General features: G+C 38.0%; 1 protein-coding gene across 3 annotated transcripts in view; it reads left to right on the plus strand.

Moving 5' to 3' along the window:
* The window catches only part of LCLAT1 (lysocardiolipin acyltransferase 1), a 120,916-nt gene that overhangs the window by 41,041 nt on the left and 56,502 nt on the right, over nt 1–23,373 (plus strand). For 2 of the 3 annotated variants that reach the window (XM_087776348.1, XM_009472497.2), the window contains 2 exons: nt 2,736–2,934; nt 15,554–15,700. In XM_087776348.1, the coding sequence (XP_087632474.1) occupies nt 2,736–2,934; nt 15,554–15,700 (346 nt within the window). The remainder of the gene's footprint in view (nt 1–2,735; nt 2,935–15,553; nt 15,701–23,373) is intronic. The other variant, XM_087776349.1, reaches the window with a different exon arrangement.

Raw genomic sequence — 23,373 nt, forward strand, 5'->3', positions numbered from 1 at the left:
GAGAATTTTCTAAATTACAGACTTCCGAAGTGAGTCGTCTTATGAACACTTCCTTTTGACTGTGCTCCAACTATCTAATTAGGAAAATTATTCACTGTCTGGTACATTGTTGCTGACCTTACTGTTCTCTTACTTAATCCTCTTAGAATTTAGTCCTTGTAGTTGAATTAGAGACAAATGATTTCAGGTGAAAAAGAAGAACTTCCCCGAGAAATGAAGTCTTCCTCACTTACACTGCATCAACTTTGTAGCTATAGGAGTCTGGAAATCAATAACAAAGCTCGTCCCTGAATTGTTCCTGAGGAAAGGTGGTATGAATGGGATCTGTCTCTTCATCCGTTCTCTAAAAGCCAAGGGACTTTGTTCCTCGAGGCCTTTAAAGATTTGTTTAACTTTTTTTCTGAAGTAAAATGCTATATTGGTGTGCAGAAATAAGTATCTTGTGGCATAAAGGAAGATTTATTTTTATTACATATCAAACAGTTTCCGCTTTCTCTGTTTCTGTCCTGTGTGTTTTAAAGGGGTGTAAGCTGTTTCATGTTCTAAAACTTTTGTCCTTTTCATCATTACTAAATGCGATGAAATTAGGAGGGAAGAAATAATTACCAGTAAAGGGAATAGAGGGATTGTTATTTCTTGCCATGGTGAAATTTAGGTGAGTACTGATAGTGTCACAAAATCGACCCTTTCTGCCTGTTTGTCTCCCAGTTTTTCTAAAACTGCAAACTCCCCCAAATCAAATATTGGTCTTTTATTTGATTAGCTGCCTGGGCTTTATAATTCTCGATTATTACAACTAGTCTGTGATAACTTTTGCAGTCTAGAAGTTTGATTTCAGCCCACACTGGACCTAAACCAAAACAATTTGAATATTTTTGTGAAAAAGATTCTGTCTTGTAAGAATCTTGGGGATTTAGGTTCAGGAAAGGGGTCTGAAAAAGATTTTGCACCCAGCGTTTTTGAGGCTCAGACCTTGTCTGCAGTAGTTTTCTGCTCATCCTTAGTCAGGAGAAGCAGGTACTTGGGTTTGTGTCTCCAAACAATAAAGTCATCTTGGACCAGTTGGACTCCAACAGTGTTACTATTTGGCCCATGTAATGCTTTTCATTCTGAGATCTCAAGCCATCTGTGATTGTGAGAATGTCATTCCAGTTTTACGGGTGACTTAAACTGAGAAATTTGTGTTATTTGAGGTTCTGTGGCACAGAGGTGGCAGAAATATGAACAGAACAGAAAGTTGGTTTACTTCCTAGACCTCTGTTTAAATCCCCAGACTTTGCTCTTTTTCTATATTTTTCTGGAGGAAGAATGGGGAAGAGAAGGTAAGGAGGCAATTTGAAGTGCTTCAATTTTTTTTATGTTAAGGCCAATTGTTAAGTTTATTCCTCTAGATGTCCCATCATGTTTTGTGGTTTCTTTTTCTGTGCTAACTGGGTTGAACAATGTCCTGCCAGTGGCCCTAACCTTAGGGCCTTAAGTCATACCTCTAGGTAATACCTGTTGTCTACCTCTGTTTCTTGGGATTTTGTACCTTTCCACTGTGTTTCCGCTGGGTATTAAAAGGTTGCAAGGCACTAGCATTCTGTCATCCATATTTTTGAATTATTTGCCTGGTCCTGGTCTTTTGGTGTAACCAGCCAGTACTCCTCCATACACTTTCTTGCATGATTTGGGAATGGTCATGGGTCAGAAACCATTTTCCATAGGCAATTTGTATGTGGCCACCTTGTTTTGGAGGTTAAGAGACTTTAGCGGTGTGAACATGCCCAGAGCATGCTGTTGGGCTCTGATGTTATGTGCAACTAGTCTAGTTATGTTTATGGTCCAACTGTCCAGGTTATGAAACCAGGCCCTCTTAAACTTACTGTGTAGCTCTTGCCTGCTTTTTTCTTTTGATAAACCACCAACCTGTGATTTATAACTTGACCCTTCAGAGCCATGTAGCGGGTAAAGCAAGAAACATGTTTTATATGTGAACTTCTAGCATCACTGGCTGTTCAGGCAAAACGGAAAAGCTGTTTGCCTGGCCTCTTGTTTGTGTCCTTCCACATTTGAGGCTTATTCCGTGCTTTGGGACGGCACTTCGCAGATGACTGTGTACCAGCGTTTGGTGGTTGATGGTTTTTGCAAATTGTGGGGTGGAGACCCAGGCTTCAAGGTAGCACTGCAGAGCTGTGCAGACCTAGGTCTACATCACTGTACTATGTTCAAGCTTGTTTGGGATTTCTCTCTCAGCTGCTCTTTCTGCCATTAGGTTCTAGCCATTTTTGCAGGTGGAAGTCAAGCAGAAACATGTTGACCATTTGAACCCAAGCAGAAAGCAAGGCAGCTTCTGGTGCCTTCCCAGCCCTGACAAAGTTGAGCAATAGATTATTTGTGCAGCCAGTCTCTCCTTAGATTTTACTTACCAAGTTATAATCCATACTGATTCCCTTGCTTCTATTCCTGCATAATAATATTCTGGGAAAAACAGGGAAAACCAAGTTTCATGTTGGACATACATTGTAAAAGAGTGCTTTTTAAGAAGTGCTATTTAATTGTTTCCTCTTCCATTAAACAGCTGACTGTTACTGTGGAAAAGCTGGCTGCTTTATTAGAAAACAGTCAGAAGTTTGTTTACCAGTGATAATGTGAGTGAATAAGCGAAATGATATAATTCAAATTAATTTTTATTGCTAATGAGCTGATGCGTTTCTTCTGGGAGTAAAGCCATAATACTGAGATATTATTTCTAGGCCTTGCTGGAGATGGTGTTTGGTGCCAAGGTGATTGTCACTGGTGATGGATTTGTTCCTGGAGAAAGGAGTGTCATTATTATGAACCACCGCACACGAATGGACTGGATGTTCCTGTGGAACTGCCTGCTGCGATACAGCTACCTCAGACTTGAAAAAATCTGTCTCAAATCCAGTCTCAAAAGCATTCCGGGATTTGGTAGGTCACTAAATCCTTTAATTTGAAAGGAAAATGTGTTTAAATTTTGCACAGCACCGTACATACCCTGTTAAATGACCTAGGTTTAACTTCTATTTCAGTATTTTTAAAAAACTTGTGTGAAATATGTGGCATATTGAGCAATTAAACCATAAATCTCCCAGAGGATGCCTGGACTACATGCTTAAAGATTTCTTTTTAAAGACGCTACATGTGCTGCTGTTGCTTATAGGTAAAAATATTTCTGCTATACATACTGAAAGCATTTTTCAAAATTATGAAAAAAGATGTTATGAGTCTTTTCAAAGTCTCTTTCAGCACTTTGTTTTTCGTGCTGTTTCACCCCACATTGCAAATGCTCTCATCAAGCTTCTTTCTGCATTATCCAATTTATACTATTGAGAAGATTAAAAAAAAAAAAGGGGGAAGAAAAAGCACCGTAGGCAATTGCAAAGTTGATGGTTCATTTTAATAGCTTTAGTTTTAAATCGAACTTGGTTACACAAAATATGCTGTACAGGGTATGAAATAATCAGTATTTATAGTGATGTGGGCTGGAAATGGATCAGAGTTGCACATACTCAGGGAAATTGTTTCAGATGGGCCAAAAATTGTTGCACAAATGGTTTCTGAATAAATAGGCAGGCTTATCTGAAATAAAAGCATCTCTTTGCATTTTATTTATCTCTTAGATTTATTTGCTGCTTTATACAAAACTAGCTTGGGCAGGATATGCGTCAACTTTATGATGTCGAAAGAGTAACCTTGTTTATGGTTCCCTTTTGTCAGGCCATTTATCTGAACAGATAATTTTGGCGGGATTCCAGATGGAGGAGCTCTCGTAGTGTTGCGCTGTTATTGCATTCACTTGCTGGGCCTTTAGTCCTCTTAAGTAAGAGCTGCAACTAGGTAACATACTTTTTTCCATAACAGTCAAACATTAAGGTCAATTTTACTTGACAAAAGACATCTCTTTTAACGTTATAGGAAATGAGAAAATACGTATTTAGATAAATGTTTTATCTTCATAATACGGCAGAGATGTTTTGAAATCTCGGAATCAGCTGCAAATGCAACTTTTTAAAGCAATGATGGAAGGTGGAATCAGGAGTATAGTCTGGAAGATTCATAGGTTTATCTTTTCAAAAGTAGCATATGTTTTTTTGTAACAAAACATTTGTATGTATGTATGTATTTGTATGTATGCTTGTTAATGCCTTTTATAAAACTGGAAGGTCAGCTCTGGGAGGTTGGATGCTATGTTATGCTTGGCAAAATTGGGTTCCTGAAAGAGTGTCAGGAGTTGTTCAGAAGTTGATTACACACACATACCACACACACACACACACACACACACACTTTTCTCAGTTCTGTGCACAAACTGAGCACATCTAATAGATGTGATGAGTAGGCTCAGGCAGATGCAGCTGTGGCAGGTCAATGTTAGCAGGCCACGATGCCATCTTTGTACCTAGTCTGATATAGTACCTTAAGCCACTAATGAAATTCTGGGCTTGTACTCCACTTTGTGGGCTGTGATGGTAGAGGTGGCACAGGCAGACGTTTACTCCTGTAATCTGTGTTACAGGATGACAATTTCTGGCAGTAGATTGGGTGCCTGGATCTGTAGTGTCATAAACCACTATTTATATGCCAGATTCCTAAGCACCCTTCACAATATATGGGCTTTGAGTACTGTGGTTGCAATGTTGTGAATTTTAGCTTATTTTTTAGTAGAATGTTAATGTTGTTTTATTAGTCAGAGGAGAGGAATCCCACTAAACTACGTCCTTCACTCAAGCCATAATTGGATAGTCTAAAATCATAAATGTTCAGCTTCTATTCTACCATAGTGTATCTAAAAAGAGGCCTTAGAAATACATGTCTCCGTGTTCAGTCAGCCTGTGTTTTGGGTGGCAGATAATAAATAAAAATATAAAAATATAAAAATAAAGTGTTCTGTATACCCACGTAATTAGGGGACCGTTGCAAAGTGAGACTCTTAAGATTGACGAAAGCAGATTTCATCATGAATCTGTATGAAGCTTGGTGGGGCAGTGATACAGCAGAAAACAGTGTCCAAAGTAGAAAACCCTGAACTTCATTAGTAAGAGCAGAATTTCTCTGACTTATCTCTAATGGCCCTGCTGTGTTATGTGATAGACTTTCAATAGACGTTTGTCAGATTTTGGTTTTGTTGTTGTTAAATTGTGTCTGGTGGTTTCACATAAAAGTTTTGTTTATTTTATGAGCTTGTAAAGGCAAGAAGATAACTCGGAAATCAACTGGACAGTGTCAGTGCACTGCAGCTATAGTTGATACTTTAGATGTTGATTATTTAAGGTATAATATTTGTGGAAATTAAAACAGCTACTTTCATCATGTCTTTCAGTTTCATCTTTTCATATATTTATTTGAATTAGTTTACAAAGTCAAAAGTTTAGGATTATGGAAGTATTGATATATTGGCTAAATGTAACTTCTAATAAATCTTTACCTAATGGTAATTTTGCTTTGAGTTTGAGAGATATTTGAAGGAATACACTGTATTGCTTTCAGTGCAGTTTTTTCTGATCTTCTAAAGGATTTTTTTTTTTACAAGCACTTAATTTTAAATTCTGTGTAAGATGAGGTTTATAATGCAACCCTTTAATTTCCATGTTGCTGAAAACCTTGTGAGTATTAAGCATTGCACCTTTGTTGTTATAATTACTGTCCCAGTTGGGGTGTAAAAATAGGTCTATGAGAGATTACACTGATCCAAGTGGTATATATGATAGGTGAAGGGCAAAGCTTGGAATGCAAACAGATCCAGAGTCCTTGTCGCCCCCTTTGTAGGTTAAAAGTGTAAAGGTATCAGATTTAATGAGTGGGTATTACAAGTAGGCAGTTATTTTCTGGTTAATTATAATTAAAATCAGAGGAGCCAGTACTTCAAGGAGAAGCATTGAGTCACTTATCTAGTTCTATTAAGTCTTTGCATTCCAGTGTATGAAAAAACTTTAAATTGATCAAAGGTGAGCCTTAAAAAAAGAAGCCCAAAGAAAAACAGATGGTCCTTTCTTCCTGGAACCATAGCTTTGGCTTGATAAATTGCGTGCAGTAAAGTTTTCAAAAAGAGGAATTACATTTCAGTAATCTCAATTTCAGAAACATTCTTGCAGCGGTTCAGTACAACTTGCCAAAGTTGGCGTCTCGAGGGAGCACTACCCTGCTCTTAGCTGTTGCTGCAGTTTCTCATCTGACATCATCAGAAACTACTGACACATTCTGCAGTGTCAGTTTTCAAGGAGAATTTCTAATGGAATTGACAGTTTCCTGCGTAGTCTGACAAGATAGGACTTCTCTACAGTACTTGTAATAGATATGTACAATTTATATTCTTGCCTATTCTCAATTAATGAGGAATAGCATTGGAAGTGATACAGATTATGACGCAGTTGTGTTCAGCGTGTGCTATGGAATACATACTGTTCGAGTAGGTACCAAGGAACATACACAGGAGTGTCAGATGACCAGATAATGACTAGAAGTTAGTTGCATCCTTTTAATTTTTTTTCTTAATAGTTTCATTTGTAAAAGTCTTGTTGTGATATGAACCAGTAAGACTTCACTGGAAATAGAGATGTATTTTAATGATGGACAAATCGCATGTGTTGGCTGGGCTTGCAGTAATATTTGGATTTTAGTGGTTAAAAATGCCTCAACATCTACATGAAAAAGAAATGAAAATTTGGCTTTAATTTGGGCACTCTCTCAGATAAACTGATGGACAAATGAGAGAGGGTAACCAAAGGGGTTAGTGTCAGTGCACGTCTGCTACATGAGATAATATTAACCCTGGTTTTGCTTAATGCAGATGGAAAAGATAAACAACACCATCATCATTCAGTGTACAAATGTGAAGTATGCAGGTGCTGCAGGCACCATTGATGGACATACCTTGAAGACTTAGCATTTTTGAAAAGACTCGCTGCGACTGCTAAAGCAGGGAATTATAGCTGGAGCAGACTGGGGCAGGAACAGCTAAGGAAAGGACAAGGTGGTGAAGGAAAAAGAGGAGAATAAGCAAAGCTGGCAAACCTGGAGTAGTTAGCAGCAGAGATAACTGAGTAGCTCTGTCCAGATCTTCATCTCTGTAGTCAAGTTATTCTGCAGCTAACGTTGCTCTTGAAGAGACTGCCAGATGTAGGAGCTTTTTAGTTGTTTTTCACTCATCTGGTCACTCATGTGTTGTAGCTCTCAAAGGGCTCGAGTTAGGTTTGGCCCTTCTTGTGTTAAGTGCCGGGGGGGAAAGAAAAAAAAGGACTTGTGCTCTATTTCATCCCCACCAATCTTTTACTGCATGTCAGTTGATCCATTATAGCTGTCCATGTGTGTGAGCTTTGCCTGAAGCATATTCAAAGTAATTTGAGTCATCTTAGTTTTCAATGAAGCAGGGCAAAACAACTCAAATTATCCTGCCTTTGCCATGGGCTAAGAGAATGGACACGGGCAGCTATGATGGATCAGAAGTAAAATATTGGTGTCACTAAGCCTAGAAAATTTTAGCACTTAACTCAATTGGAGTATAGTTAAAGCAGCATGCTGCGGGGAATCTGTACGCATTTATATTGGCATGGAAGTGTTTGTGCTGCCACAGCTACTTCCATAGGTAGGGACAGAAATACTTCAGCATAAAGCGTCTTTGTTCGGGTTATAGCTGGATTTGCATTCAAATTCTTATCAATAGAGCTTATTGGTTTAAAAAATTAAAAGCATAACCTGCTGAACTTTCTAGTATAGCTCATGTCTCAAGTATCTTTGTTACGATAAAATAGACTGAAATGAGAGTTTTGAGGAGCTGTGACATTTTGTCTTCTAGCATTTCAATTATGAGCTGCCAGACTTAATTACCTTAGAGTTGTTATCCTACGTGATTTTTAAAGTGAATGTTGAAAAGTATGCTCTCTAATGGAAAGCGCAATTGTTATTCTACCAGTTGTTCACGGTGAAGACACATACTCAAAACTCTCTTGACAAAGTTTTAAGTGTGAGGGAAGGATTATACTTTGAAGCAAAAATGCAGCTTAATTTGCCTGTAACTCTACATGTGTTTTTTGTGGGGAAGAAAAGACTTAGGTGCCTGTTTCCCAGCTTGGCTCTTCCAGGAAAGGCATAACAGGAATATTTGCAGAAGTATACCACAGAAATTCTCCCAACTCTGTCAAGGAAAAAAAACCAATTCTAGCCTGTCTTCCATTAAAACCTTCCTTATCCTTTCTATATAATAAAGACTCCAGTTTCTCTCTACCCCCTTTGCCTCTCTAAAACGCACATCAAATGAGTGAGATCGGATGCTAACCTTTCTCGTTCTCCCCATTGTATAAACGACAAGTGATGAAGAGAGTGGTTATTTTGTCCAAGCTCACAGAACAAATAGCAGAATTAGGATGGCATGTTTTCCCAACTTATATTCCTCTGCCGTTATCAGTGGGTTATGCAGCATCTGTACGGATCAGCTCATCAGGCCGAGTTACTTTTGCGGTCCTCCCGTAAGGAGATGGAGCATCTGAAGAGGATGCAAGCCTACGGAAGAGGTATTGAATTGTAAAATCTCTCGCCGTTTCTGATGTGGAGTAGAGATGACATATTCATGGGAGAGACTCGCACTGTTTGGTAGGGCCAGTTTGTTCTTCCCCACGATCTAACAGCCAGAGGTTCCTTCCTTCCTGTCTTTGATGATTCTGGAATGACGTGAGGCTTTTCTCCAGATATGTATTGGGCAAGACTCATCTTTTTTAATACTTAGGTTTTCATGATCTGTTTCACTGTATTGATGTATTTTTAAAATGCATTAGAAAAAGCCGCTTTCCAGCCATCCTAGAGATTTAAGCCTTTGCTTTAGTTTGCTTTAGTTCTGAGTAATGTTACGTTATTCTGATTTTACACCGTACATCAAATTTGAAGTGTTATTTTAAGATGGATATTGTAACTGAATAGGTTCAATGTTCCTTAATGGCATTTTATAGCATTTTAGTGCAAAGATTTTGTATAAGTAGAATTAATACAATGCCAGAGTTAATAATCTGATTGTCTATATTCTATAAAAATGGCATAATTTAGGAAACAGAATGAATATTTGAGTATGAAGTGTCCAAATAGCATCTTTCTGATCCGTGATTAAGGGATTGAATATTGAAAGAATACTTTCCAAGAGCATGGTATACCTCTGTCTGGGTGCTTTATATACATATATAGCCTGCTACTACTGTAATGATTTTTTTTCGTACATACTTTCACACTTTTTTGTGTGTGTATTGGCTGAGAGATACCAGTTCTTAAATGGAGTATCCTTTCTAGAATTTAACCTGTGTTACATTTTCACAGCTAAGACATAAGCCACTGTATCTGGCTAGCTTTTTGACAACATTGTTATTGCCCTGACAAGTAGATCTCGTACTGTAAACATTGTTTGAAGAAGCTTCTAATTGTATTATAAATAAACAATAAGCTAAAGCAGAGGTTTCTACTGGCACATACTGTATTCTCCCAAAAGAGAATGAAGCAGGGCAAAGGAAATAAAGTGATAATATTTGAATGTAACTTAAATATAAAATTTAGAGTATTTTGGTACTGAAACAAATGCATGAGAACTATGGGGAAACGAAAGGTAAAACTGATCAGAGCAAACCCAGAATATTTTTCTTCTGTTTCAATTAAAATTCTGTTTTTAACATTGCTGTTTGTTCACTTAAGTTGTTTTAGTAAGAAAAAAGGTTTAGGCTTCACATACATTGGAAGAGATGATATTCTGTCCAAGTAAAAAGTAGACTATGTGTTATATACATGTATGAAATACATAGTCTGAACCTAAACTGAACATGACCATAAAAATACTTTAAAAACAGATGTAGATTAAAGTAATGTTCAGAGTCTGATAGGGCAAGGCAATAGCGAAAGCATACCGGTGTTTAAATAGACAGCTTACAAATAGATTGAATCAAATGAATAAATAGACTGAATCGGATGTTTCACTATAAAATTAGGACTGCTACTGTGAATCTATATTAGTGAATGTTATCTCTTAGCTAGTTTGTAATTTGCTGAAAGAATTCACCAAATCAGCTGGTAGTTGTTCAATTCATTATACTCCTATTAACTACATTATTGGAAATGAGCATGGTTGAAAAAATACTTGTCAGGCAGGAGCAGAGATTGTGCATTACAAGTTTATTTCAAGAAGCATTTCTTTATTTGTTTTCCTAGTTTGTGTGCTCAAACCATTACACTAAATTTTTTAAATCTTTTAGTTTTTAATTTACTTTGTTATTATACGTAAAACTATCTAGAAAAAACAGTAAAATGGCTGATGCTAATTGAATTTGCAGAAATCTGTTTAGCAGTCTGTACCGATGAAAACGTAACTGTATATACATAGTAACTTTAAGCCTTGGCTTCCTGTGTGATTTTCTGTGTGCTAACATCTTTTTAATACCTACTGATCTTTAAAATAAGGAAAATTCAGACTTGTGTGGTTGTTGCCGTGTGGATATTTTATGCAGCAAAACACTTGGAATAACAAACTGTTAATGGACCCAATTATTTGTATACAGTGGGATCGTGTGCTTCTGAGTGATTTCCCTTATTAAGCCTAGACGTCTGGTTCACTGTTGCCTCAAAAGCACTGATCAGGACCAGACCCCTGCTGAATACAGGCACGCTGAATAATGCTTTTATTTTTGACCAAGATAATGCTAAGAAAAACCAGGGAATAATGCAGTGGAAGAAAAGGAGCAGGATGAATGAATATAATAACGAAACCCCACAGATAGGCCTTCTACTTTCCTACTTGTTTCTATAGTTTTGAATCATTTATTGAATTGGTTTGCGGGGGGGTGGTGGGGGTGGCGTGTTATTAGCTATTCTGTTACATTGCTGTAGGAAATACACAGATACCATTTTCTTGATGTGTGTATGTTTGCTTTCAATATCAGCCATCATATTCCTCTTACAGAGACGTGACATTTTGGGGGATATCTAATTTCTGAGATACTTACGGAAATGTACATAAAATTGTGATACAAAACCAAACAAAGACTTTTTTTTGCACAACTCGCCTCTTTCTCTCTTCTATTCATTGCCACCTTCATCCCTAGTATCTGCTTACTCCCAAATTACCTTTGCAATGAAGACGCACTTAAGAAATTCCAGCCTCAAGTGTTATTTTCTTTTAAAGGATTTTGGGGTGGGGAAAACAGAAGTGCAGGGTCTTAGAATTTGAAAAGCTTTATACTTGCAACTAGCATTTTTAATACAATGCTGCAAATTCTCAACCTGCATAAGCTATAATTTGCTTTATCCCCAAGGCAGTAAGGAAATTCTTATGTATAGCACATTTCTGTAGTTCAAGAGCAGGCTTTCCTTTTTGTGTAAGTATAATTTTTTTCTGTGTAGAATTATGTCCTGATAAAGCCTTATTGAAGTGTGGAATACGTATCATTAGTGTGTATGTGTTACTTGAGATTTGAAGCTGCCTTTTTTTATTTTTTCAGCTCTGAAAAGTTGATTTAACGGTCAGAGTGACTAGCTCCTCTACGTAGTAGGTTTTTGTACTGCTGTTTTGCAGTTTTGAACAAGAGCTGTGCAGTGTGATGCTTTTTGTATACTTTTCCAAGCAATGTTAGTTATCAGAAATGCTGTCTATTACAAGAAGACTGTTTTAGCAAAGAAGTGGACTTGCACTGTTGTGATTTCTTTAGCTTCACTGTTCCTCTGCTGTATTTTTATAACTGATGATTTCTCAAGAATCTGCAAATCAAAAGATAATCATTTTTCCCCAGTCAAGTAAATGCTGCCTTTGCTAGGAAGATTCTTGTTGCCTGGGAGATTTTAAATGACCAAACCATTGTGCAAAAAAGCAAAATGTAATTACTTTTCTTGGACAATACGTTGACCTAAACTTAACAATAATTAAATGACCAGCATGTCTCACTGCAGGCTCCACATGAGAAGGTACTTCCTTCTGCTGCTTAATCATAAATCTTGCTGATTGGCAAAACCTACCGTTTTGCCCATTGCTTTACTGAATTCCTCTTGTTTCTCTGTGCATTCCCATGTGGATCCCACGTCTTGCCTCGGACTTGTTACATGTTGTTTTTCCAGCAGCACAATGCAGACACACTGTGGAATGGAAATCAAAGCGAGATCTGCTTTTGCTTTGTTCAAAGGCATGTGTCTGCAAGCCTGTGCTGGGTTTCCTCTCCCGCTTGAACCTGGTGAGATGGTGAGACAGGTAAACAGCAGGCATTCTCCTCATCAGTGCATGGACCAGGGTTTTGGCTGAAGGCAGTAATTCATGTTTCTGTTGCCTTTCACTGGAGGCCTTAAAGCTTGAGCAAATGTGGAAGACTCTTCCACTTTCATAGGTGGTAAAATAGTTTGGCGCAGTGTGCTGTGCTGGGGGGTAAGTGGGGAGGAAAACCTGAGTCCTTTACTATTAGTCATCTGACTGTCAGATAATCTGTTCTTATTTGAACAGTCAGGACTGTTTTATCTAACTAGATATACACTTAAACATAGAAAAATTTTTCCAGAACACTGGATGTTATCTATTGGAAAGGTTAGAAAATCAAACCTGTTGTTTATTTTAGATGCCTCCCAACTCCCTTCCCTCTCTTTCTTTCTTCCTCCTCCCTGACATTCTACTGTCATTACATTACTGCCTCTGTTTAATTTTTCATAGCCTGTATATGACACCACCACTTAGGACACGAATGGGAAACTACTGCATTATATCCTCTGCTTTACACCAGTTTAGTCAGGTAAAATACGAGTCACCGAAGCAGCAGCTTTCTTAGTAGCTAAAGGTGATTGTAATTTGATATTCACAGTGCTGTTGAAGAATGATCGCTAGAAAGAGTTTCTATGCAAGTTTCCATATAATTTAAAGCCTTGTGCTTTATGAAGAAAGGTAGGGGAGAGGGTGGGATCTGGCAGTGACATTTTTTCCATGCTCCTTCCCTATTATGGACCAAAATCAATCTTCCTAAGGAGCTGCTGACCTGGGAAAGTATCAGCAGGCTTCCCAAGTGAGCATTTATTTTGCTTCTTGTTTCCCTTCTTTCTGCCTACAGATTTTGCTGCAATGAGAACACAAGGACTGAATAATTTAGGTCTGATGTGTGATACCACACAATAAAATGGTTTAGCACAGTACAGGTTTTGCATAAACTAATTTAGGCATAGTGTCTAGGGTACATAAAACATACAAAAGGTCTGGGCTGAGAGGTAAGAACGACTGGAAAACACCAAAACCACAGCACAACTTTCCTAATCTCTGTATTTTTCCACTCTGTCCCATGGAGCATCTACATTCTCAGAGTTGTAAATGGTATGGTACAAGGAATCTCTGTTTCTGCTTAGAGGGCTATTTCCTTTACTGTGTCCATTTTTATGAATTTGATTTCAGATGAGGTATCATAGAATCATAGAATTTCTCAGGTTGGCAGGGATCCATAAGGATCATCGAGTCCAACTCCCTGTTGCTCGTAGGACTACCTAAAACTAAACCATATGACTAAGAGTGTTGTCCAGACACTCCTTGAGCTCTGATAGGCTTGGTGCCGTGACCCCTTCCCCAGGGAGCCGGTTCCAGGGACCGACCACCCTCTCAGTGAAGAACCCTTTCCTAGTGTCCAGTCTGAACTTTCCCTGATGCAGCTTCATGCCATTTCCATGTATCTTCTAAGGCAACGGGATGCTTTGGCAACATTTGGTATGAAGAGATGTCCTCTTCGTATAACACAATGAAAATGTGAAAATGAAGCCTTGATTAGTTCAATTTAAAATATTGGTTTTGTACCATTGTAATGAAGTGTATTGTAGCAGTAGGAGATGATTAAATGCCGGAAGAGAGCATAGTTAAATTACGTAAGTTATTTTTCAGTTACTTTTAAATGGACCTTTATTTTTTCCTGCAAATAATTTGTTTAAGCATGGATAGCCTCTATTAATAAAGCTGTACTGATGTTTCTTGACACTGCAGATGTGGGAATGTGATATGTGCATAGATGCATACAAAATGTTGTGGTCAAAGATTAGTTTTGTTTACAGAGGGTTTTTAACAAGTACAGCGTGCAAATTTGAAAGGATTTGCTGAGACTGCATTCTGAGCATTTATTTTCTTAATTCATATAACCACTTCCAGTATTCAGTTACCTGGATATCATTCATTATCTGACTATCTGAGACTCATTAGGTCTAGATTGAAGAAGGCATGTTAGTTATGCATGCTCCATCTGTTTAGTTGATTTAAAAAGTATCTACCCCATGATACAGGTTAGAAATCTTTAACAATACAGTTAATGTTCCTGTCTAATACAGAAGAGATTACGCAGCTTGGTTCATACATTACCCAGGCTGACTTATGAAGTTGATTTAGAAATTGGTGACTTTAATAAGTGATTTTCTAGCATATGCTCCTTGTAAGATATTGCCACGAATGGAATAGAAAGGAATCCCTGTAAAGAGGAGCTGAAATAAAGTGGAAGAGTAACATGCTGTAAGTCACCAGCAAAGGGAAAACAGACTTTTGAGAACTGTGGTGAGCAAAGAGGAGAATGGGATGCTGTGATGTTTTCTCTTTGATGTGGAATATCTGTCTTCAGGTTTTCTGACGAGATACAGGCTAGCCAAGTACAGTGGTAAGGCAATGTCATGCTCTTCTGAGCCCTGTTTAAGAAAGGAGCACCACGGGCATGTGGCAGAACTGCAGCCCTGATTTTTTTCATCCTGCTGTCTGAACTAGTGGACAGAACTTCTAATATTATGTGATCTATTGTATACAAAATTGTGCCAAAAAAGCCAAGAATGTTTATTGAAGATACGGCGTGTGACCCCGGAGCTGCGGGCTCAGCAGCAATTTCATTTATTTAACTGCATTACATTGTCAGTTTGATGTCAGGCTGTAAATCTTCACAGTTGTCTTGTGTATTAATACAAATGGATACACATCAAATTTTTCTATAATCAAGTGTAAACAACAACTTTTTATTTTCTTCTATTAGTAATGAAAATTTTAAGAAGGTATATGTAATAAAGCCCTCAAAGCAATAGAAATTTTCTGCACAACGCACACGGTTAACATGCACTACTAAGGGCAACTATCTCTATATAGTGCAGCTTTCTTATATCCTGCGGTGCATTGCTGAGATGTTTGTCCGTAGGGGCAGCGCCTTCCCTTGAGCAAATCAGTGTTGCAATGACTGATGATGTTACAGTGAGTGCAATGGTTTTAAATACTTCACCTCATGACAGCATTGACCCTATTCTTGCTTTCTGGAAAGCTTTTCTGTCTCTGTAACTTGAGTTTTGCAAAACTGTAGCCATTCCAAATTTATTTAGATTCATTTATTTGGATTATGCATTCTTTTGCTTCCTGTCCAAAACTCCTTTTACAAGGCAACTAAGTGCTCTTAATCAGAGGTGAGGACAGGTGGAGAGTAAATAAAATGTTGTGTCTAACACAATTTAAAAAATATTTTGGAATATCAGACACTGTGGAAGTATCAGAGTGAAATGTTACTAAAGGTGTTTTGGTTTGTTTGGTTTTGTTTTGTTTTTTTTTTTTAAACCTTAGGCTGGGCAATGCAGGTTGCTGCCTTTGTTTTCATTCAGAGAAAGTGGGAAGATGACAAGAGTCACTTTGAAAAAATGCTGGATTATTTCTGTGACATTCATGAACCACTACAACTCCTCATCTTTCCGGAAGGAACTGATCTCACAGGTAGGCTGCATTTGTCATCTTCTCATGGAGCGTTCAATGCGGAAATTCTTTGTTGTTTATGGAAATAGTTAAAAAAAGTTCAAGGCAGGAGCAAGACTGGGTTCTCATGGACAGTGGAAGCTATAGTTCATGATCGTCTATGCTGATTCACTTGAGAGGCACAAACGTAGTTCCACTGGGAGGCTTTGCCAGTCTTCCTGAAATAACCGTTACATTTCAAAGCATCTGATGGTTGAAATGGCTTTATATTGGTCAGTACTGTGTGTACATTGCATTAGCAAAAGTAGATTTCAAGACCTGGATTAAATCACTTGCATGTTCCCGTTTCCCGTCTTACTGAGGCCAACAGTGCAAAATCATTTCAGACCTATGGAAGAGTGATTGAAGAGGACAACTAATGATTCTATTAGATTTCTTGCCTAATGTTTTAAGAGAAGAAAATGGAGGTACTTCTTCCTTAGGCCACGTAAGCAGTCTGCCTCTATAAGAAAACAAATATTGACATTATCATAAGAGTAAATTTAATGAGTTGGATCCTGTAGTATTAATTCTTAATAAAATGTCTACCTCAATACAGGTATCTTATGGCATTAGTAGCAAGCTGCTAACCAGTGTTGAAGACGACGCAGTTGCTGATAAAAGAAAACACTGTATGAGTGTTCTGTAGTGGTTCATGCCTGCAGCATGATTTGATAAGCATCATCTTTAACTAGAAAATCAATTACAAGTAAACTTCCACCTTTTAGCTTATTTAAAAGATTTTTACTATACTTTCCCTTGCAGATATTGTCAAATCATATTTTATTGCAATGCCAGATCAGTAAGTACTAGATACAGTATAAGAATAACTGACATATACTGCTATTTTTTCTTCTGTATTCCCGATATCCTTAAAAATGGATATGTATAGTATTCAGATGCTATCACACTATAGGGAATTGTCATCACTTGATCAGCCTTCCTAAAACAGTATAAATTCATTGTACATTCTTGGACCGCTTCACGTGATATGTCTTGTTGAATTAGTTATTTTGTATCTAAAATTAGGAAGTAGGATGGAAATTAGCTCACTTTAATTTTTTTTCCTTTGGATTCATTAACAACGCTCCCCTCCTAGCTCTGAATTATGAGATGAAATGTTAATATTATTCATGGAGTCAGGAGACTCCTCCTTGGGTCGCTCACACTCTCTTTCTGAACAGGTGTTTTAACCTCAAGATGATTGAAAGAATTAGATTGTTTGTAATTTATTCCATAAATTATGTATACCTTCTAATCCCTCCCAATATTCCTCAGAGACAACATATTTTACAGAACTGAGGAAGTTTCATACTGCAGTTTTAAAAGAGAAGAATTACTGAGGACTGAGACAGCTGTGGTGTGTTAACACTTGAGCTGCAGAGTCCCAAAGGCAGTGGTGGGGATGCTCCCACCTGAATGTGGAGTAGCTTAAGGAAACACAGGATTTTCTCTCTGCTGTTGTAACTGATATAAATGACTTAGACTAAATTTAAGTATATGCTGTTGGTACCATCCACTGAGAAATTAATGCAGACAAGATTCTTCACTTAATATTAAAAAATCCTCTAATTGGATTTCTGATTTTTGACAGATTTTTTTTTTAAAGATATTTCTGTTGTTCTGGTGTTCCTTCCTCATACGTGTGTAACACGTACTCTTTAACTTTGCAGTGTCGAACGGATGTCCGCGCTAGCTGTGCTGTTCTTCTGAAGTCAGTTTAAGCCACCACAGATGGGTGGTGATCATTTCCCCCTGGTTTGCTGAGCAGCCCAGGGAGGAGGCAGTGCGGTGGGAAGGACGGAGTGGTGGGCAGGGAAGACGAAAGGGCACTGCTTCCTTGGGCAGCCGTGCTGGCTTCTGACATGTTAAACTGTCCGGTGTTTACCACTCTAACTTGCCATCAGTAATGAATGCCACCTTCATATTGTATTTGTGCATAATAAGATGTACAGAGACAGGCAAAACCCCGGGGCTCTTTCTGTGAAAGTAAATAGCTCTCCGTATCTAATTGTCTTCACAGGAAACATTAGCTCATGTATTTTAAAATATTGTAGGAGACAGGGCAAAATCCTTTGACAAGCTAATCCTGACCAAGCAACACGTTTACGCCATATGAGAATGATAGAACATAATAATGTATTTTGTGTAACATTTTGAAAAAATGAGTTTCAGAAAACTGTTACGTTATTGACGTATTAGGACCTATTGCAACCTCATGTTCCATCTTTTAGAATAAGAAATAAACCGCAGTTTTGTTCTGAATGGTTGCTCAATATCCTAGGGAACATTTTGCAAAAATAGAGGCAATGGCTTTTGTTTTCTGACCAAATTCCAAAACTGCTAATTACTTGTGAAAACAAAATTCTTCCGGTGCTTAAAATGAAAAATAACATTCTACATGTACTTCACTGAAAAGCAGAATTGCTGTGCAGCTCTGTGCTACTGTCATTTTTTTATCCTGTCAGTGGCCGCATGACAATGATAGATTTACTCCTCTTTATAAGAAATTATATAATGTTTTCAGGTATTTGAGAATGAAAGGTTTCAAAGAGATGTGAAGTATGACTGTATTTGTACACGAGCCACTGCCTGACTTCAAGTTGGTGAAGTACTTTGCAGTGGAAGATGCTACGTAAATAAATTTTAGAAATAGTAATGTCATGAACCCTGAACAATGTATTTGCAGACTGGATGTATAGGGTCTGAGGTAATAATTATATACTTATTTCTGATAGGTTGGTCATCTTTTCACTCTGGAGTACTTCAAGGTTAAAGCTAAGTGCATCAAAGGTATTTTATTGTAATTGCTTCAAAAGAAGCCCTCAGCAGATAACCATATAGCCAGACTTTCTGAAGCCCTGAAGAAGGCAAAGCAACCATAAGTCTAGTGCTTCTGGAAAGCTGGAATACCACCCACCGTTTTGCTTGTTCTTTTGTTTTTCTTGGTGTTGCTTACAAGATTCTTTGTAGTAATTCTTCAGAAAGCAATAACAAAAAAAAGTTGCTGTGTTGCTCTGTGCCTGTTAAAGCCTCATTTCTTATGGATTTGTGTCTGCATCCCTATACGTGGTCTCTTCTTCACTCCAACTTCTCCTTTTTCCTTCTGTTTCCTTCTGTGTGATGTTTCCTTCACAAATCTCTTGCTGCTGTCTCAGCAAGAGGCATCGTGTGCTGTGGCTCATCCTCACCAATACTTGCCTTAACCGACAGACCGCTGCATGCTGTGCTGAAAGCCCTGACAGACTAAATACCTGCGGATCCTGCCCTGGCTTTTCCCGTTTTTAAGATCTCTACTCTTGGAGGCTTCCCTTTACTCAGCCATTGTTTTTTCTGAAGGTCCTGTGGGGTTTCAGACCTTGCAAACTTTGTTTGCAAGTGGCAATAGCTTCGGAAGTTAAGGGGAACAGGTGGACAGAGTGTGATTGCACAGACCTTTCTTCCTTGAGGAACAGCTAAAAAAAAAGTAGGAAAGCTTGCTAGAGCCCAGATTTTAGCAGGAATGTTGTGATGTGGAACACATACAGTATTCTGTCTAGCAGGTAACAATGAACTGCAATTGGATTTTTCTCTTTTTCTAGTAAATATGATGTACTTTGGTAATGCAAAAAAATATGGCTCAAAATACTGGTAGAGGTAGCTTTAACATGTAATAGTTAGAAAATAGCACAAATAAGAACAACTGCTTGACTTTTTCTTAAAATATCAACTGTGAGCCAATGTAGCTTTTATGATTTCCATGCAAACCTCTACCAGAGAGAGAAATGAGGGGGTTTTTTAAAAGAGAAATTTCTGGAGTACTCGTTTCTTCTTTCACTGTCTGGTACCGATATCATTTCAGAGTAATTCGAAATCGTAGAAGTACATGCATGCTTTTATCACAAGTCAGATTAAGGGAGAGGTAGTACTTAATATTGAAATTTCAGTGCGCTAGTACTAGCAAAAAAAAAAAAAAACACCAAAAAACAGTAGTTCAGGATTTCTCAGAAATAGTTGTATTAAAGTTGTCAGAATCCGCTTTCCAGTAGGATGATGAGGGAAATTCGTAATTCTTTTGGGTGACGTCCAGCAAAACAAATCAGCCTGGACAATGTTGAATCTGTAAAAGCATGTGAGCTTGTTTGAGAGGAGCTAATACTGCATACGTATTTCATGGGGAGCACAGACTTAGCTTTTTGTTGGGTACAAGGCTTGGAGTTTTAATTCCAAACACTCTTCAGATTCACACGAATGCAGCTTGTTACTGCCTTATGGCTTCCATCAAAGTCGAATTCTAGAGATCTTTTTGTTTTAACTCAAGACTAGCTCACAAATTAAAAAATATAATTTGACTTCTAAAAAAATTGAATTTGTTCATTGTATCCTATGGTTTTCAGGGGCAAAAGCAATTTAACTTCTTAAAAATCTGTAACTCAAAAAATGAAGACAATATGTTAGCATCGTTTCTTCCTCCAGTTACTTTAAATGAAATTCTGAAGTGTGGTGCTTCTAGAAAGTGCTGACTTTCTGAGCTTTTCAAATAATTTAAAAATCTGATAAATAGGATTTGCCCACGTAATTTTGAGGTAAATAAGAAAAAATGTAATCAAATGATGTACCAAAGGGAGCACAGGAGCAAAAAAAAATGTAAGAGGTTATAGCCAGAACCTTTAAATTCTTGTTCTTTTGTGTAGTTTGACAATTGCTCTGCTGTAGTGTCTAAAGTCTCAAATAAGTTTGACTTCTTGTGCTTGTCACAGCCCCAAAGAACGTACCCTCTGAGAGGCAGCATGTACTAGCTGAAGGAGACAGGGAGGAGAGGCAGGTCAGTGTGAGACCAGAAGAGACAGCATGAAGCAGTTCTGGATCAGGAAAGGTTCCACATGACCCTCTATTAATAAACTGGCTGCTTTCCACAAAAATAGATTATTCTACTTATTCTTTTTTATCGTAGGAGCAAATAGAACCAAGGAGTGAAATGCAAAATACACCTAATAGGAATGATGAGCAAAAACTCTGGGGGTAGATTTACTTTGGCTTAAATACAGTGTAAGAAAGAAAATACTTGTTTTTAGAAAGTGATGCTTACTCATCTTTTTCAGAGAGAGTGAGCAAGAGGGGACATCACCCTTAGCCAAATGATGTGAGCGACGTTTTGGGATTGGGGAGACCTAAACAGAGTTCATTTCCAGTCCCTGCTTCAAAAGCTGCTTTATGCAATTTGTGTTAGTTGGTTGGAAGCAAAGAAGGGAACATATGTTTCCTCTTTTTAAGGAAGTGTTTTCACTATCAGGCTTACAAAGGCATCTTTCACTTTTTTTTATTCTTACACCTAAGAATGTTGTAATCTGGACTGCAGAATGATGAGGCATCTGCATAAGTTTTGCAGCTCTGCCAGTGTAGCCTGGTCTATTGATTAAGGGATTTTAAAGACGTGTTTGTTGTGCGAACGCCCTTAGGTTGGAGAGGATATAAAAATGGGTTTCTAATTTCCTGGATCAGTTTTCTAACCTCTAGGTTTCATATGATGGGGAGCATCACATTTTCTGCCTTTAGTTGAATCCAGTGCTGAGCCACGAGACTTGCTCTGAATTTCCCCCAGAAGGCTGAGGCACAGGTGTCTCGCGCAGGGATCCCGAACAGCAGTAGGCACCAAAGTGCTTACATCGGATAAGATGGCAGTCAGTGCATTTGTTCATAAGTCATAGCAGAGGAAGAAACTGTTTTCTTCAAATGCCGAGAGTAGCAGGAGAGGGAGGAAGGGCATTATTCTTACTTTTTGGTAGAGTGAAAGCATATCCTACCCTTGCTTTCAGAATAGCATCAAAACCCCTTTGACCTTCCTGACTTGCTGTAATAAATATTGTTTAATGCACAAAGACCTGTGGCTTGATAGTTGTTAGGAAGAGGGAGATGATTTTTCCAGATGACAATGATCACTGTATTAGCTGGGAACGTTATTCTAGTTCTAAAATCCCATTACACTAGGGTCATGCAAAAGGGGAAGGGAACAATCTCAGTTATATAAAACTTATAGTCCAGAGGCAAGACAGGGATACAAATATCCGGAAATAGCTGAATAGTGTTGGCCGGTGTGCCAATATCCAGCTGTTCACATGTTTTTAGAAAGGCATTGTAGTAAAGGGAAATTTGGAAGATGTTTTGCAGATGTTTACAGTGAGTTCTTTCCAAGTGCAGGGAGGTGCACTAAGAGGAGATTTGAAGATGATTACTTCAAGGCAATGGGCAGTGGAGGCCCCAAACCTTTTTTGCAGTATCAATTAGGTCTTGCTCAGAAAACGAAACTGCCCATTTACTATTTGGTTTTCCTGTGGTGCAAGTAGGAGCGTTTGGAAACACCAAGGAATTCATTTTCATGCTCCCTCTGAAACAAAGTGCGAGTGAGCAGACATACGGAGAGGGTTTTTCTGAGTGCTCATTAACTATGTGCAGTTTGAGATGCTTAAGACTTAGATTTATTATATTTTTAGACTGCTTAGCTTTGTGTAGACACTTACGGCACTTATGTCTCAAAGCTTCGATTGACGTGATTTGCAGACTGCACATGTTCCAATGTGAAACCCAAACTTGGATATGCAGAAAATGAAGATGACACTTCCTCTGTCCTTTGGAAGAAACAATACATTAGCTTAAAACTTTGTGATAAATTCATGTAAAGCATTCTACTTGAATCACCACAGACTCTGGAAAGGAACTCCTGACTTGTATACATTTTATAGGAACATTCTTGGTGATCAATGTCATTTCTTAGAAAATAAACAGTTTAAGTTGTTGAGCTAATAGTGCAATACAATTATGTCTAAGAGGTAGAATCTGGCTTTTCAGAGGAGCATTTAATAATTACCAGATTGCTCTTGTCTTTTCTGCCATTCCAAGTCTTGCTCATGACTCACTTTGCAAGTTTTGCTGTCGCGGAGGTAGGGATCCTAAAGGCAAGTTCCCTTCGCTGGTTCAGAATACTCCATTTTCAACATTGAATGGAGTAGTAGTTGAGCAGACAAAAATAGATACTCTGATCATGTGGTTAAAGACATAATACATATGTCCAAGGAAAGATAAATTTAAGTTACATAGCCAAGTGTAATTCTAGTATTTCACACATTCTGTAATTTTAGCAACAGTTTTTGAAGATGTAATATTTTTCAAGTATTTGTACGTTTTGGCAATTTGGCAAGAATTAAATCTTTGAATTCTCTTTGCTGAATCACTTGCTTGGCTACCGTGCAACAGTTTTCCTCCAAATCACATGGTCAGGAAATCTGTGCGCTAAGTCTTCAGGGCTGTAGGTATGAAAAGCAGTACTCTTACACACGGAAACAATAGGTCACAGGGAAAAAACACTTGGTATGCTGATAGGCTCTAGCATTTATTAATAGGTAGTTGGTCCTTTAGGAGGGACATCCACATTTTTTGATAAACAAAGAGCTCATGTAATTTAGGAAAAAAAGAAAGATGCAAGAAAGTTGCCTTACTGCAAAAAGGACATCTCGCACTGCTGTTGATTTGTCCACTTGTGCTATTGTTCCTTTACAGGAAAAATTATGATGATTGTAAGGGAAAGGACTTACCTATAAGTATCAGTTCTGTTAAATTACTAAGCAGCAATATGTTTTTCATTACTTTATCTCCCATCTCTCTTAAGGTTAACTGTGGAC

The sequence above is a fragment of the Nipponia nippon genome, unplaced genomic scaffold, assembly GCF_047370975.1.
Source record: "Nipponia nippon isolate SJK-2023a ecotype South Korea unplaced genomic scaffold, ASM4737097v1 scaffold_4, whole genome shotgun sequence".
Lineage (NCBI taxonomy): Eukaryota > Metazoa > Chordata > Aves > Pelecaniformes > Threskiornithidae > Nipponia > Nipponia nippon.